General features: G+C 40.8%; 2 protein-coding genes across 2 annotated transcripts in view; one reads left to right on the top strand and one right to left on the bottom strand.

Annotated features, from left to right (window-relative positions):
• Nucleotides 1-18,201, bottom strand: part of LOC134206195 (sodium/calcium exchanger 3-like) — a 593,875-nt gene that overhangs the window by 311,567 nt on the left and 264,107 nt on the right.
• Nucleotides 15,219-16,185, top strand: LOC134205138 (uncharacterized). The gene has a single exon (XM_062680134.1). It carries the CDS (start codon nt 15,280-15,282, stop codon nt 15,817-15,819), a length of 540 nt encoding a protein of 179 aa, XP_062536118.1. The 5' UTR covers nt 15,219-15,279; the 3' UTR covers nt 15,820-16,185.

Consider the following 18,201-nt stretch of genomic DNA (forward strand, 5'->3'; position numbering starts at 1 on the left):
CCTCTTGAAAGGAGGCTTCCGAGCCTCTTGAAAGGAGGCTTCCGAGCCTCTTGAAAGGAGGCTTCTGAGCCTCTTGAAAGGAGGCTTCTGAGCCTCTTGAAAGGGGCCTCCTGACCCTCTTGAAAGAAGGCCCTTAGCCTCTTGAAAGGAGGCTTCTGAGCCTCTTGAAAGGAGGCTTCCGAGCCTCTTGAAAGGAGGCTTCCGAGCCTCTTGAAAGGAGGCTTCCGAGCCTCTTGAAAGGAGGCTTCCGAGCCTCTTGAAAGGAGGCTTCCGAGCCTCTTGAAAGGAGGCTTCCGAGCCTCTTGAAAGGAGGCTTCCGAGCCTCTTGAAAGGAGGCTTCCGAGCCTCTTGAAAGGAGGCTTCCGAGCTTCTTGAAATTACCAAAACTTCATAAATAAGTTTTTATTGGAATTGGAATACATCCGCCATTACGCGTTCTTGTCCGAGGTATCCCCTGGAGTCAACGGAGGTACCCCCAGGGGTACATGTACCCCAGGTTGAGAACCGCTGGAATAATTGACCTTCCTCGTCAAAAATTGTATCTTATTTTATTGCCTCAGTAAATTCTTCCATTCGTTCAAGGTCAACTTTCCCATAAGAAGACATACTTTCGAAGACTCTAACTATTTAGAAAATTGAAAACAAAATCGGAAAAAGAGCTGCATGTGTAAATCGTCCTAAAGGATTGGCTAGATGTTGGTTCAAAATCGAACGAATGTTAGGCTAAGCTTGAAAAACAGAACTTTTCCATTTTTTTTTTCTAAATTTTCAAAATAGTTAAAATTCACTCATATGAATTCTCTGAGGGAGTTGTGCTCGAAAAAATTATATTATCGATTGAGCTCCCACTCTCTGAACTCTGAATGGACCGGTGGAAGGGGCAAATCTCTATCGGATTTATTCGGATCAAGAAAAATCCAACTTTAGAATGGGTATGTCAGTAGCCTTTTTCATAAACAATCCGTTGTAAAGTAATGTCCAGGGCCATCAATTGATTCCAGGTGGACACTAAGTTATCATTGGGTAGCTCCGAATCATCCGGAGCAGTAGTTAATTCTTGAAATTCGTCATTTGTTGTGAGAGCAAAATTAATGCAAGGGCTACCTGGTGGTCCCCAAATGGTGCTCCAGAAGTGCAGGGACATCCAGAGCAGTGGTCAATTATTGCAGTTCGTTCTACAAACTTTCGAAAATCGTTTGTAATAGCAGTATATAAGTCTTTGCTCGCGCTTAGAATCATAGGAGCGTAACTGTATTGATCGATTTCTCTTCATTGATTTTATATTTACTTCAGGTAGAAGATGCAATCATCCTTCATTACAACCATGAACTCGTCGAAGATAAATCGATCAAAACGAAATTAACTAAAGAGCTACATCCAATTAGAAATTCCATCAGTTGCTCTCTATCTATAACTATGGCAGTTCGTTAACCAAGACGGACCTCTGCCTCTCGAACCTTGACCCGAAAATTCCAATAATTTTTTTCCGTAATTCCGTACGAACTCGTGGCAAGTGCAGAGGTATATTCGGCTTGCAGTGGGCGAGTGATTGCATCATCGTTTCATCCCCCTTCTCTACATTGACTTGCATTCTGAATCCACTGATAATCTGTGTGAAAAAAAAAATCTGTAACTAGATGCGCTCCCTCAGTAGATGAAGAAACTGGCTAGTCTTATCAGTTTCTTCGTTCTAGTTTCAAAATCTACCTGGATGGCCGTGAAGGCCGATCAACGACGGATGAGATGTTTAGCCTGAAGATGATCCTTGATGAATTTCGGGAGTACAACTTGCAGACTCACCATCTGACTATTGATTTCAAATCAGCGTACGATTCAGTGAAAAGAAATTAGCTGTGGCAGATAATGTCTGAACATGGTTCTCTGGCGAAGCTGATTACGATGATACGTGCAACGCTTGATGGCTCGAAATAAAGTATTCGGGTTGCAGACGACGTATCAACCGCGTTTGTGACCGTGGAGAGATTGAAGCAGAGCGATGCGCTTTCAAATTTATTGTAAACTAGCAGACCCGACGAACTTCGTTTCGCAGAAATTTCTGTTTCATTTGTATGGAAGCCCCCTTTCCAAAGAAGGGAGGGGTCTTGAACCATCTAAAGAACCTTTCCCGGCCCCAAAAACAGCTGCATACAAATTTTCAAGCCGATCGGTTCAGTAGTTTAGGAGTCTATAAGGATCAGACAGACAGAAATTCATTTTTATGTATATAGATATTGCACTCGAGGGGGTGATTAGGAGATCTGGTGTACAGAATAATGACACTATCATCACATGGTCGCATATGCTCCTGATCTTTGCGGACGACATTGACTACATTCGATCGCAGGGCAGTAGTTGAGGCTTTTGCCATAATCAAGAGGAAATCGGTGAAGATAGGCTAAATCATCGACTCTACTAAGACGGAGTACATGGTTGCGGGTAAAGATAAAGGTAGACCTATTGGTGTTAGTGCTGAGGTAGTGCTTGATGGGGAAGTTGTTGAAGAATTTGTTTATCTTTGAACACATGACATTTGACATGTGACAATAACGTTTCCTGTGAAGTGAAAAGACGTATTGCTGCTGCGAATAGGGGCTTCCTCGAATATTGGAAACGAAATTTGCCGGTCACTTAGTGCGAATGTCGGAAGAAAGAATAGCAGAATCAATATTCACCAGAGATCCGGATAGAGGCCAGTGGCTTCGCTGAAGGCCACGAACACGCTAGCTGCTGCACGCGGTGGAATCGGACCTGGAAACCCTAAACGTTTATGAAAACAGGAGGAACATCACCCAAGATTGACAATTGTGGAGCTCTACAATATGTCAGTCAAAGGTTGTTTAGAGCTTCTAGTGGAGTGTCTTCACTCGTCATAAGACGATTTCGTACTATCCCATTTTATCCCATCACTTGAAGTGAACGAAGGATTTATTGAAAGTCGCAGCATTATTGGATGTATTGTGGCTATCCGTTTAGATTGCATCAATTATGCTCTCACATTTCTCAACAAGCGATTTTTTAAAACTCACAACTTTCTAGGACGACTTAAAAATTGGCAAATCTTCGAAAGTTCCGAAGCTTCTAGATGCTCACCTAACGGCCACACGGTGTCAATGAATGATTCTCGAATTGATTTTGATCGCACACAGCTACGAGTTTCTAGAATTGATTACCTTTTCGGCTATTCCGGATCTTCTGGAGCACCTCTTAGTGGCCTCCCGGGGTCAACGTTCGGCTCTTGAAATGATATTGGTCTTATTTTGATGCATAAATCGTTTTGTGAAACAGTACGGTTTACGAGGATGAATTTAAAAATTGGCCCTTTTCTCAGAATGTTCCGGAGTACCCGGAGGACCATTTAGCGGAGTTTTGCTCTCACATTCATAACAAACTACTGTATTCTAGGACGATTTTCAAGAATTTGTCTTTACTATGGGTTTCCGGACCTTCAGTGTCAGATGACCAATGGTGGTCAATGCGTTGTTCATGCAATGATTTTACTCTCACAATGCTACAACAAGTAATAGTTTCTAGGACGGATTTCCAGAATTGGTATTCCGCCAACAATAGATTTATAAAAAAAATTGCAACTTCAAAATATAATCTTTTACACCTGGTCATCCTGATATTCCAGCACTTTCTAAAAACCACTTAGTGGCCATCCGGGATGAATGAGTAGTCCTTGTATTGATTTTGCTCGCTTATTGCTACAACACTAAAATTCTAAAAAGTCTCAGTTCTCTAGGATAACCTTTAAGAATCGGCAGCTTCTCCGGATGTTTTGGAGCTTTCGGTGGTCCACTTAGTTGCCTTCTGGTGTCAAAGGGTGGTCCTTGCAATGATTTTGCACTCAACACACGGATTATAAAAACTGCAGCTTTCTTTTTTTTATTTATATTTATTCAGGGGAAAAGACGGCTTTGGCAGGTTTTGTTCTATTATTGGCAGGGGGGTTTTTGTCAACCAAATTTTATGAAATTTGGCCACAATATTCTTTGATATGCAAAGAATGTTTAGGCCAAATTTGAGTTAGTCAGTCATAAAAAACCCCCTGCCAATAATAGAACAAAACCTGCCAAAGCCGTCATTCCCTCTATATTGACAAGTATTTATGGCCACTTAAGACCCTACGGGGAACCTGTCCTGGAATAGAAACTATAAAGTCAGCATGTCTGGTGGCTCTAAAACAATCAGAAATAAACTGCTGAGGCAATATCAAGAAGTTTGATGCCCATATTGTTGAGGTTCCATTGTAAAAAATTATGACCATTCTTGGCCCCACTGGGAACCTGTTCCGAAATGGCCACTCAAATTTTCACACATCTGTTGGAACCAATATAATAAACAACAGTCTAATGTGGAAGTTTCAAGAATTTTGACATCCATATTGTTGGGGATCCAATGAGAAATGTTTTTGGCCAACCTTAAACAAATACAAACCCCCCCCCCCTTCCCCACCCGGGAAACTTGTACCAAAATGGCCACTCTGGAGTCAACTTGTCAAGAACACACGCTAGAAATAATTTCAAGAAGTTTGATACCCATATTGTTGATGTTCCCTTCAAAATTGTTCATGGCCACCTATGACCCCTCGAGGAACCTGTTCTGGAATGGCCAACTGAAGATCTGCACGTCTGATCGACCCAAATCAATAAAAATCAACCTGCTGATGAAATATCAAGAAGTTTGATACCCATGTTGCTGATTACCTACCGATATCCACGATCAGTATAATCTATGCAGGACATGTCCCTAGAAATCCGGATTTCCCGGTGATCCGAGGGATCGGACCGGTCCAATGATAAAGGACAAAATTCTGAATCGAATGAGCCCAAAACGGTTGAAAACGGTTAAAAATTTCCAAAGATATAAGCATTTTAGTTTCGTGGTTACCCGGGTACCCTGCCGGCCATTTAAAGGGTAAAAAAATGTCGGAACCCCTCCCTCCACCCCTCCTTAATCAAAATTTCAGTTAACCCGTACAATCGATTTTGGCCGTCACTATTGTGGATATGACAGAGTTTCAACCTCCTACTATGAAAATTCATTTATATATCGCTAATTGAATTCCAAAAAGGTACCCGGGTACCCAGCCGGCCACACAAGGGTTAAGGTGAATTTTCCCAAAGAACCCATATTTTTTTACGCCTTCATGTATTTTTGAAATTTAAAACAAAAATCGTAAAGGTGCTGTTTTTCAAGTTAGGCCTTGCATTTGCCAGACTTTCAACGAACTCCGGGTGATTTTTTTCAGGCTGGTTCACACGTGCAGTTCTTTATTTGATTTTTGTTTTGAGAGGGATTTTTTTGTCTCAGTTGATTCTTTGACTTTTTAAGGTCAACTTTCTCGAAGAACTCATATTTTTTAAAGCCTCTAACTATTTTAAAAATTGAAAACAAAAACCTGCACGTGTGAACCGGCCTGAAAACTCATCCGATATTCCATTAAAGTCGGGCAAATGATAGGCCAATCTTGGAAAACATCACTTCGATTTTTTGTTTTAAATTTTAAAAATACTAAGAGGCACCAAACATATGGGTTCTTCAAGAACGTTGTTCAAGCATAACGTGAATTTCTGCGCCAGCCTAACTGCTCGATTTCTAGTGATCTAGTGTACTCGTTCCATCATTCATATTCGATAACTCGTCGCAGCATCCACCGATGATCTGTCGAAAATTATACGATCCATAGGTACGAATAAGATAATTCTCTATCTTCTCATCTACCCGCTGTATATGTTAAGGTCTGAGGGAAGCTCTCTCGCGTTGGAGTGCTATTTTCGTACTAAAATGTCTGTAACTCGGAATTGGGAACGAATTTTGCTTATCCAAACTGACAATCTCTTTGAAATTTAGCAAGGAATGTTCCTACATTTGTTCCTGGTCCTACTTTTTCCCAATTTTGAATTAGGCTCTAAATACTGAACTATTGTAGAACTGAAATTTTCGCTTCTCAGTACCTCTCTCAAATGATTTGAGGCACAAAGGAACCGAATTTCGCAAAACCCAACTGACAAAATTTTTGAATTTTTCCAACCATCATTTTGATGTAATGAAAAGTATATGTCACCGCAATAAATTTTGAAGGAAGCTCTTTTTATTTTAACCAAGTTTTTTAAATTCCATACAAAAGTTAGCATTTTGGGAGAGCAGCCAATAGCATATTTTCTTGATGCGCACGGCAGGAAAGGAGCGATGAGAGCGGTAGAAAGTCCGTCAACTTTGTATCTAGCGTGACACAGACACTAGAAAAAAGCGTATTCCTATTTGTGAACACGAGGATACCAAATATATGAATTGAAATCAAATATAGGAATTTGATGAGATAAACAATCGAAAATAAATAAAACAAATAAGACAAATAGAACAAATAATCAAAATAAAAGAAATGAGACAAATAAGTCAAATAAAGCAACTAAGACAAATAGGACAAATAAGATAAACAAGACAAATTCCTACGGAAGTCCCTCCAGGTATTCCTCCAGAAGTTCCTTCAGAATCCGCCGGAAGTTCCCCCAGGAATTCCTTCGGAAGTTCCTCCAGGAATTCCTTCGGGAGTTCCTCCAGAAATTCCTTCGGAAGTTCCTTCAGGAATTCCTTCGGAAGTTCCTCCAGGAATTCCTTCCGAAAGAATTCCTTGAGGAAGTCTCGAAGGAATTCCTGGAGGAACTTTCGAAGGAATTCCTGGAGGAACTTCCGAAGGAATTCTTGGAGGATCTTCCGAAGGAATTCCTGGGGGAACTTCCAAAGGATTTCCTGGAGAAATTTCCGAAGAAATTCCTGGAGGAACTTCCGAAGGAATTCCTGGAGGAACTTCCGAAGGAATTCCTGGAGGAACTTCCGAAGGAATTCCTGGAGGAACTTCCGAAGGAAATTCTGGAGGAACATCCGAAGGAATTTCTGGAGGAACTTCCGAAGGAATTTCTGGAGGAACTTCCGAAGGAATTTCTGGAGGAACTTCCGAAGGAATTACTGGAGGAACTTCCGAAGGAATTCTTGGAAGAACTTCTGCAGGAATTCCTGAACAACCTCGAATAGAATTGCTGGAGGAACTTCCGAAGGAATTCCTGGAGGAACTTCCGGAGGAATTCCTGGAGGAACTTCCGGAGGAATTCCTGGAGGAACTTCCGGAGGAATTCGTTCAGAAGTTCCTCCAGCAATTCCTTCGGAAGTTCCTCCAGAAATTGTCTTCGAAAGTTCCTCCAGTAATTCTTTCGGAAGTTCCTCCAGGAATTCTTTCAGAAGCTCTTCCAATAATACTTTCAGAAGTTCCTCCAGGAATTCTTTCAGAAGTTCCTCCAGGAATTCCTTCGGAAGTTATTCCAGAAACTCCTTCGGAAGTTCCTGCAGGAATTCCTTCGGAAGTTCCTCCAGGAATTCCTTTGGAAGTTCCAGGAATTCATCCGGAAGTTCCTCCAGAAAATCCTCCGGAAGTTCCTCCAGGAATTCCTCCGGAAGTTCTTCCAGGAATTCCTCCGGAAGTTCCTCCAGGAATTCCTCCGGAAGTTCCTCCAGGAATTCCTCCGGAAGTTCCTCCAGGAATTATTCCGGAAGTTCCTCCAGGAATTATTTCGGAAGTTCCTCCAGGAATTCCTCCGGAAGTTCCTCCAGGAATTCCTCCGGAAGTTCCTCCAGGAATTCCTCCGGAAGTTCCTCCAGGAATTCCTCCGGAAGTTCCTCCAGGAATTCCTCCGGAAGTTCCTCCAGGAATTCCTCCGGAAGTTCCTCCAGGAATTCCTCCGGAAGTTCCTCCAGGAATTCCTCCGGAAGTTCCTCCAGGAATTCCTCCGGAAGTTCCTCCAGGAATTCCTCCGGAAGTTCCTCCAGGAATTCCTCCGGAAGTTCCTCCAGGAATTCCTCCGGAAGTTCCTCCAGGAATTCCTCCGGAAGTTCCTCCAGGAATTCCTCCGAAGTTCCTCCAGGAATTCCTCCGGAAGTTCCTCCAGGAATTCCTCCGGAAGTTCCTCCAGGAATTCCTCCGGAAGTTCCTCCAGGAATTCCTCCGGAAGTTCCTCCAGGAATTCCTCCGGAAGTTCCTCCAGGAATTCCTCCGGAAGTTCCTCCAGGAATTCCTCCGGAAGTTCCTCCAGGAATTCCTCCGGAAGTTCCTCCAGGAATTCCTCCGAAGTTCCTCCAGGAATTCCTCCGGAAGTTCCTCCAGGAATTCCTCCGGAAGTTCCTCCAGGAATTCCTCCGGAAGTTCCTCCAGGAATTCCTCCGGAAGTTCCTCCAGGAATTCCTCCGGAAGTTCCTCCAGGAATTCCTCCGGAAGTTCCTCCAGGAATTCCTCCGGAAGTTCCTCCAGGAATTCCTCCGAAGTTCCTCCAGGAATTCCTCCGGAAGTTCCTCCAGGAATTCCTCCGGAAGTTCCTCCAGGAATTCCTCCGGAAGTTCCTCCAGGAATTCCTCCGAAGTTCCTCCAGGAATTCCTCCGGAAGTTCCTCCAGGAATTCCTCCGGAAGTTCCTCCAGGAATTCCTCCGAAGTTCCTCCAGGAATTCCTCCGGAAGTTCCTCCAGGAATTCCTCCGGAAGTTCCTCCAGGAATTCCTCCGGAAGTTCCTCCAGGAATTCCTCCGGAAGTTCCTCCAGGAATTCCTCCGGAAGTTCCTCCAGGAATTCCTCCGGAAGTTCCTCCAGGAATTCCTCCGGAAGTTCCTCCAGGAATTCCTCCGGAAGTTCCTCCAGGAATTCCTCCGGAAGTTCCTCCAGGAATTCCTCCGGAAGTTCCTCCAGGAATTCCTCCGGAAGTTCCTCCAGAATTTCCTTCGGAAGTTCCTCCAGGAATTCCTTCGGAAATTTCTCCAGGAAATCCTTCGGAGGTTCTTTCAGGAATTCGAACTTCCGAAGGAATTCCTGGAGAAACTTCCGAAGGATTTCCTGGAGGAGCTTCCGAAAAAATTCCTGGAGAAACTTCCGATGGAATTCCTGGAGGAACTTCCGAAGGAATTCCTGGAGAAACTTCCGAAGGAATTCCTGGAGAAACTTACTTTATTTTTCTTATTAGTCTTATCTATCTTATTTGTCTTATTTGTTTAATTTGTCTTATTTTTCTTATTTGTCTTATTCGTCTTATTTGTTTTATATGTCTTATTTGTCTTATTTGTCTTATTTGTCTTACTTACACCAGCACCACTGTTATCACCCAAATACTTTTCCAAGCTTGTGTGGAAACCTTGTACAGAAATCCTCTCACGATATTTTCTAATGTTGTTCTAGAAACGGCTCATGTTTTCATTTTCCAAAACCAGCTGGAGTTTGTTTATTTTGATTTCCTCATTGCGTGATTGGTCGGCGCTGCTGCTGTTCTCTCGCCGAACCACTGCATGAGTGATAAATTTCTTCCCCATTGTTGCCAATTCCTTTTGTTCTCCGTTTACGGCAAATTTTCAAGCAATTGTAAACTGCATAATGATAAAATAATTTTGGCGACACTGACAGCATAATTCTGGCGGGCTGAATTGGGCAATTTTCTCTCTCAGAGAGTGCTACCACGTGCTTTTTTAACGGAAAACCCTTCCCTCAGACCTTAAAGCCGTAGGATAGTTGAGTTAGTCGTCTACCAGTCGTAGAATAAAGCACATCACACCGAATATCGTTGTTCTTATATTCGATGGAGTAATAAATGTTGTAAAGTTTCAAACTCCAATCAAGAACATTGATTGCCTATTTCGAAAACCCTTATCGCGGTAACAAACGTCAGAGGTCAATTCTTGATTTCGATGCCACCTTGAGAGCTGGTGCCCTTGGCGGGGGCCAACCTGGCCAACTACACGCTACGGCGCTAAATATGTTGTCGCTTATCAAGGGGTTTCACATGAATTACCTTCTCAACTAACCAACGATTCCTTTCCCGTTCCCGCATTCCTCGGTCTCTTACAGCAATGAGTGTTAAACTAATTTTCCTCTCTTGATCCTAAATTGACTATAAGCACTTGACCAGCATCGTTATTGGTCATGAATTGGAAACTCTGAAGCAAGTATACAATAAGAATAACTTTTTTGTGTTCCAAGAATATTACTTGGTGAGCTGTGCATATTTGCTGTTTCTCGGCCAATCATTATTAGAAACTACGATGTGTACTGTCAATTAAGCTAACAAGCTCTTCTTTAACTGTTTGCACAATAATGTAAGGAACATTGCAGATTTGTGGGCATTCCTAGATCGTCGCATGTAATTTGCTAAAAAAACCAGAACGGGTTGAAAGATCATTAAAATTGCTGAAAGTTCTTTACTTATGATTGCTTTCAGTTCATACTGACCATAACAGCTGTTCTCATATGCTAAGGACACGCAGACAATAGCTCAGTTTGTCGAGCCGATTGTGTATATGACTAAGGGTCTGTGAAATTCAATCTGAAATACATAACTTTGTGCATTTTAGAAAGGTGCACAGGATTCTTCTAGTGAGCAAATGTATGCTATATATGTAGACGAAAGAATAAGATGGAATAAATTTTGGCTGATACACCCTTTTCAAATGTTGGTCTAGTAATATCAATTCTCTATCCGCCAATACGCCTGGCAGATGTGGATACATCAGTGAGTATCCCACTTAATAAAAATATCTAATATTCAATAAAATCTAAGCATTCATTTTCTAATTTTGACTAAGTCAATACTATAAAACCACGCTGACAAGACAATATTGTCGTGTCCTTAGGAGACAGCTGCATCCGAATCAGCCGCCTCCAGCTGCTGCTCGATCCGCAACAGCTCCGAAGCACAACTGCTTCCCGCGAAATACATCACAAAACTGAATGCTCACTTCGTTGAACTTTCACCTCTCGCATCTAGTGCTCATGACTATATGCCCTCTTATTCAGTCAATATATTTACTCATACCCCTCTCAATCCCTACATCTTCCTGCTGCTCTACTCTTTTAAAATTTTATTATTATTATTTTGATCTGCTTTATAATGCCCAAGAACATCAATCTTACACCAAATACAGAAGAAAAAAATCAACAATATTCTAGGCAAATCCTTGCTTACAAGTTCAAACTATCTGTTTACATTTTCTAACACTAAACTCAAGTAAACCACTGATTTCAGCGATTTCAAAATGCAGTCATGGATAGAGTTTACCAGGCATCTTGCATCCAAATCAGGAACAAATCATCAACAATATTCCACCCCAGTCTTTGCTGACTTTGTTCTTACTCTTTGTTTACATTTTCTAACACTGAACTCAAGTCAACCACTGATCTTGGAATGCTGTCATGGATAGAACTTACCAGGCTCTAGAACATCATTCTTGCATCAAAATCAGAAATAAATCGTCAACAATATTCTACGTAACTCATTGATTACATGTTTCTCTCTTTGTTTACATTTTCTAACACTGAACTCAAGTCAACCACTGATCTTGGAATGCTGTCATGGATAGAACTTACCAGGCTCTAGAACATCATTCTTGCATCAAAATCAGAAATAAATCGTCAACAATATTCTACGTAACTCATTGATTACATGTTTCTCCCTTTGTTTACATTTTCTAACACTGAACTCATTTCAACCACTGATATCGGAATGCAGTCATGGATAGAACTTACCAGTCTCTATAACATCAATCTTGCATCAAAATCAGAAATAAATCATCAACAAAATTCTACGTAACTCATTGCTTACATGTTTCTCTCTTTGTTTACATTTTCTAATACTGAACTCAAATCAACCACTGATCTCGGAATGCATTCATTGATAGAACTTACCAGGCTCTAGAACATCAATTTTGCATTAAAATCAAAAATAAATCATCAACAATATTCTACGCTACTCATTGCTTACATGTTTCTCTCTTTGTATACATTTTCTAACACTGAACTCAAGTCAACCACTGATCTCGGAATGCAGTCATGGATAGAACTTACCAGGCTCTAGAACATCAATCTTGCATCAAAATCAGAAACAATTCGCCAACAATATTCTACGTAACTCATTGATTACATGTTTCTCTCTTTGTTTACATTTTTTAACAATGAACTCAAATCAACTACAGTCGGGATTCGCTGGTTGGGATCTTAATACTTGGGTCACTTTTTAGTTGGGCCTCCGCTGGCTGGGCCATGGCCCAACTAAAAAGCAACCGTACGTCAAAATTCAATGTAAACACAGAAAACGGGATTGAGCGTCACTGGACATCATTTGTGATGTTCATGTCGAAATACACGTGTTCAAATGGCTGTCAGTTGACCAAACTAAAAAATCGAATTCGTTAGTTGGGCCGAGGTCGTGGTCGTGATCCCAACCAGCGAATCGCGACTGTCCTGATCTCGGAATGCAGTCATGGATAGAACTTACCAGGCTCTGGAACATCAATCTTGCATCAAAATCAGAAACAAATCGTCAACAATATTCTACGTTACTCATTGCTTACATGATTCTCTCTTTGTTTACATTTTCTAACACTGAACTCAAGTCAACCACTGATCTCGGAATGCAGTCATGGATAGAACTTACCAGGCTCTAGAACATCAATCTTGCATTAAAATCAGAAACAATTCGCCAACAATATTCTACGTAACTCATTGATTACATGTTTCTCTCTTTGTTTACATTTTTTAACAATGAACTCAAATCAACTACTGATCTCGGAATGCAGTCATGGATAGAACTTACCAGGCTCTAGAACATCAATCTTGCATCAAAATCAGAAACAAATCGTCAACAATATTCTACGTTACTCATTGCTTACATGATTCTCTCTTTGTTTACATTTTCTAACACTGAACTCAAATCAACTACTGATCTCGGAATACAGGATACCCTCTCGGGGGAATTATTGTTTACCCTCTCGGGGGAATTATTATTTACCCTCTCGGGGGAATGATAGTTTACCCTATCAGGGATACCGATATGATTGTTTACTCTCTTGTTGTCTTGGGAATTGTTGTGTACCCTCTCAGGGGAATGATTGTTTACCTTATCAGGGATACCCTCTCGGGGGAATGATTGTTTACCCTATCAGGGATACCCTCTCGGGGGAATGATTGTTCACCCTATCAGGGATACCCTCTCGGGGAATGATTGTTTACCCTATCAGGGATTACCTTTCGGAAAATTATTGTCTAGTTCACACACACTTTGAAATCTATATAGATTTAATCCACTTTGTTAATCAGCGCACACATAAATATCTTCCATGCGATATACAAATAATATATAATCAAATAAAATTTCTGGTTGTCTCGAATGAGAAATTTACCTTTTTAAGAAAAATATGTTTTATTGTGTCACATTTTTTTCAAACACATTTTTTTCCAGTGTCATAATTGTCACAAACGAAATTTCATTATTATTGCGTTACCGTGTATTTTTTTTCCAAACAAAACAAGCACTCGCGATTCCGATTTTTTCTCCACTTGCGACCGAGCGTATAATTTCGGGAGCGCCACTGATCATATCCTACCGACTTGGCCATTGTCGTGTCCTTAGGAGACAGCTGCATCCGAATCAGCCGTCTCCAGCTGCTGCTCGATCCGCAGCAGCTCCGAAGCATAACTGCTTCCCGCGAAATACATCACAAAACTGAATGCTCACTTCGTTGAACTGTCACCTCTAGCATCTAGTGCTCATGACTATATGGTCTCTTATTTAGTCAATATATTTACTCATACCCCTCTCAATCCCTACAAATATGAAGTATGCTTCAGCATAATTACATAATTGCTAAGTGAACTAAGGTTTTAAACGAAATTTAAATCCGTATATGAAAAATCCCACAGTTTCTTTATTTTTATATACTTATATACTTAATATGAAACTGATATAAAATTGATCAGATTCGGGTGCACACGCTCCACGTTGAATTCATTTGAAAGCGGCACAAATGCTGGGGTATTGCCTTAATAAGGCGATTTATCACAGAATGCCTCTTCTGTTATTATAACTTCTTTGGTCGCAAAACAGTTATTCGACTACGAAAAAGTGAAATCAGAATCGCGTACATAATGTAAAACCATTTTAATAAAAATTCCGCGAAAAAAAAAATTAAAGTTTCGTTTCGTTTCGAAAAATTTCGAATTTAATGAATCTTGATTTCGTATCGTTTCGGAGTCTCGAAAGAAATCTATATTTCGTTTCGTTTCGATCCGAATCAACATAGACATTTTGAATTTCGTTTCGTTTCGTTTCGTTAGGAAAAAGTGTGTTATCGCATACCCTTAGGTCATAGCAAACCGACTTGGCCAATGTCGTGTTCGGTGGAGACGGCTTCATCCGAATCAGTCGTCCCCAGCAGTTCGGAAGCATTACTTCTTTCCGCGAAATACACCACAAAGCTGAAAGCTAACTCCGCTCTCACATCTGGCACTCATGACCAATGTATATGCCCTTTTATTCAGTTTATATATATATTCATCATTACTCTATCCCTACATCTATCGTTGAACAATCTTGTGGCACTCTATCAGATAAGATGCTACAAAATGGATAATACAAAGAGTCATCAGACCTAAAATTCATTAGTTCTTACAATCGGTTTTGACACAATACGAACAACACCTGCTTTAATTCAAATTATTATTATCGATAACAGAAAATAGAAAATTCGAAGAAATTATAATACCTTCATTTTCGTGGAATGAGCGGATTTCTGGATTATTATTAATTCCTACTGCTGCTGATAGCGTTGGCTCGTTGGAATAAAAACAGAAAGATGCAATGCGGGTGCTTGAGTAATCCACTTACTTTTATATGGAAAACGTTAATCACTAAATCTAAATCAGAAACAATAATTGTTTCTGGAACATTGAAACTGAAATGCCATTTCTGAGCACTGGAGTGCTGAATTCAGGAGAAAGTGCAAATTATGAGAAAATGTCCATAGAAAGATATGGGATGCGATTTTCAAAATAATCAAAAAAAAAACATTATAACGTTGTCTATTAAAAAAATGGTTCGAAATATGAGGTTATGCTTTTGATTATACTCGTAATATATTCATTTAATAAATTGCAGACGACAATTTTTTTTCTTGAAATGTTTTGATTGATTTATAGTGTTGATTGCATTTCGTGTACTTAATGAATCATTTTCGGAATATCATAACATTTGAAAATATTTCAGTAACTTGGCTATTCCTTGCCATGTTTAATTTTTATGATTCATATGCAGTTCCGCGTATCGTGCGGATTTCGCAACCATTGTACACACATTGTATTGCATACATATATGAAATCTGCTGAATATAAGCAGCCGACCGAATACCAAATGAGCGCCAGTTCAGTTCAGGTGGTCATTTAAGACGGTTCAGTTTGTGGTCGATAGTAAATCTCCAACCATGGTCAGCGCTGATGAGTTGAACACAGCTTTACAAGCGTGCGGTTATAGCTCGTTGGGTTACGATGAAGCCCAGACCATCGTCAAGCACATCAATGGGTCTATCAGCAATAAGAACGAAGCAGCAATGTTTATTGCCCAGCTGATTCACGAGAGCGGTGGCTTCCAGCATCGCGTTGAAACCGGAAGGGGACGCGGCTACGACTATGGAAGCACCAGCTACTACGGCCGGGGTTATCTTCAACTGACTCACGACTACAATTATAGGGATGCTTCGTGGGACATTTTCAAAGATGATCGACTGGTTAACAATCCTGATTTTGTGTCGAATAGTGTGGATATGTCGATGCGCGTTTCAGTGTGGTTCTGGGAGACGCGCGTTCGCCCAAAAGGAGGTCCTGCTGATAATAATTTTGGTTTGACGACAAAAGCGATCAACGGTGGTTTGGAGCCACCGGGCAGTTCCGGTGCAATTAGACGTTTTAATATGTACAGAAAGGTTGCCGATGCGCTGGGAGTCAGAAATCCTGCGAGCCAATAAGTGAATTAGCATCCTTGTAGTTTCACAATCGTCGTGCGGGGCTTCTTCGGAAATCGGGGGCTACATTGGTAATTTTGAAACCGGAATTATAACATAAATTAAAATCAAATTGCCACTATCAACAATCGTCGAGATGCTTGTCGATTGTTGAAATGGCAACTTTTTGTTTCTGTATTTTTTTTCGTTTACCTTTTTTAGAAAATCATAATTTCAAAGTAGTCCCCGGACTCAAAAGAAGCCCCGCACGACAGTATAGGAAACATGTTCTAACTTATGAGAGTTAATGAATAGAACACCAATGTAAGCTATATTTTTGTATTTTTTTTTATTGTAGAGAAATAAACAATATAGTGGATCCACCATTATTTTAAATCTGGCATTCCTCCTCTTCGCTGATGACACATTTTATAAGATACACCGGGAAAAGGGCAAAGGGAAAATAGTTCAAATTTCTGTAGAACAATTTTTTTTCCAATTGGTGGTGATTTTGTTGTGAAATAGGTACTGCTGATTCGGTTGGTCTAACCGGTAGTACCGAAACCGGTATTACCGACCAGTTTTCAGACCGCATCGTGCTTTCGTGCTGTGCGGTTCTTTCTCTCTTTGCGGAAGGAAGTTTTTAATACTACCCGAAGCTATTTTAATTTCAACAGTGCTTCTCAGCGCTATTTGTACCCACTGATCCCGTTACGATCTTTGCAAGGACCCGTGCCTTCGTTTTACGTTGGACCCGTTTGCGGAAGTAAAATTCCGACAAGCGGTGGTAATCCTGCAGGGACACCGTTCTGGAAAAAACCCTCTTAGAAGGTCACGTCTCCACGCTCAGCAATGAGCATTAATAAAAACAAGAGGAAGGGGGAGTTTCTGAATTCTTCACTTCCTTCAAAGAAACAAGGTTTTAAGACCGTCCTGCCCAAGCGCGGAAAAAATAGAAGGAAGCTGGAGACTTCAGATATTCCTTCTAAATCTAATGTTGACATTGTTTCTTCTCCTATCGAACTGAGCAATCAGTTCGATTTGATTAATGATGAAATTGAGCAAATCGAATCTTCCTCTAGCCCAGGTGATTCGATTCATGCGAAGAAACAACGGATTCCGCCAATTGGGGTATCTGTTGCCGAGTTTTCTGGCTTCCGGAATGAGATTTTGAGTAACCTTCAGGGGATCAAGGTTTCATTTCAGATTGCTAGGAAGGGTGACTGCCGCGTTTTGCCGGGATCTTTTGACGATCGCAAACGTCTTCTTCAGTATTTAACTGAGAAGCGCCATAAATTCTTCACATACGACGACAAAACTGAGCGATTGTTCAAAGTCGTCTTGAAAGGTCTCCCCAATGATGACAAATCACTGGATGAGATTAAAATTGAAATTGCTCAATTACTTGGATTTTCACCAGTCCAAGTAATTAAGATGAAAATGAAATCCCACTCTATTACTTCCCAGAGGGGCATTTCTCAAGAATTTTATTTAATTCATTTTAACAAAAGTGAACTAAATAATATGAAAAGTTTGGAAAAGGCCTGTATTATGTCCCATGTCCGTGTTACATGGGAACATTTCCGCAGGTCTGGGGGAAATTTCCAAAACCCCACCCAGTGCCGTAAGTGCCAAAAGTGGGATCATGGAACCAAACATTGTCACATGGATGCTAAATACATGATTTGTGGTGGAACCTCTCACGCCAAGGACGCATGTCCTGTGAGAGAAGATTCCAATAAATTTAAATGCACAAATTGTGGGGGCAATCATAAATCCAATTTCTGGGAATGCCCTTCACGCAAAAAAGTTTTGAATTCCCGTGCAAAATTGATGACGGGAAATTCCAATCGGATCCCAGATTCGACGGGTAGAAATTTTTCAAACGCTCAAATTTCGAAACCAGTTACCGGTCGAGCAATTCATACCCACCACAATTCACAAACAAATTTTGCCGCTCGTCAACGGGTAGCAAGCACTTCAGTAAATTCCAATTTTTCCAATGTACCTACGTGTGCAAACATCGCTGCTGGTAGACAAAATTTCTCTTCTCAAAATGAGATTTATACCCATGTCCCAACGGAAAATAACGGTCATGTTGCCGATTCAGGTAGCATGACTGCTTCCGATTTTGATTTTTTAACTGAACAATTGCATCACATGATTGATGCAATGTTCAAAGCAAATACCATTCCTGAAGCTGTTCAGGTTGGTATAAAGTACACACAAAAAAATGTTATCGGACTCCGTTTCAATGGATCCAAATAATTGTGTGAAAGTTCTAAATTGGAATGCCCGCTCTCCAGTGGCGTAGCCAGAAAATTGGTCTGGGGGGGGTTTTCTAAACATATTTTTTTTCGAAAAAAAAAAATTCATCTAAAAATTTTGTCTTTGGGGGGGGTTTTC

The sequence above is a fragment of the Armigeres subalbatus genome, chromosome 1, assembly GCF_024139115.2.
Source record: "Armigeres subalbatus isolate Guangzhou_Male chromosome 1, GZ_Asu_2, whole genome shotgun sequence".
Classification (NCBI taxonomy): domain Eukaryota; kingdom Metazoa; phylum Arthropoda; class Insecta; order Diptera; family Culicidae; genus Armigeres; species Armigeres subalbatus.

Excerpts from the sequence above, each read along its gene's own strand:
- LOC134205138 (XM_062680134.1), top strand. The coding sequence starts at position 15,280 with ATGGTCAGCGCTGATGAGTTGAACACAGCTTTACAAGCGTGCGGTTAT.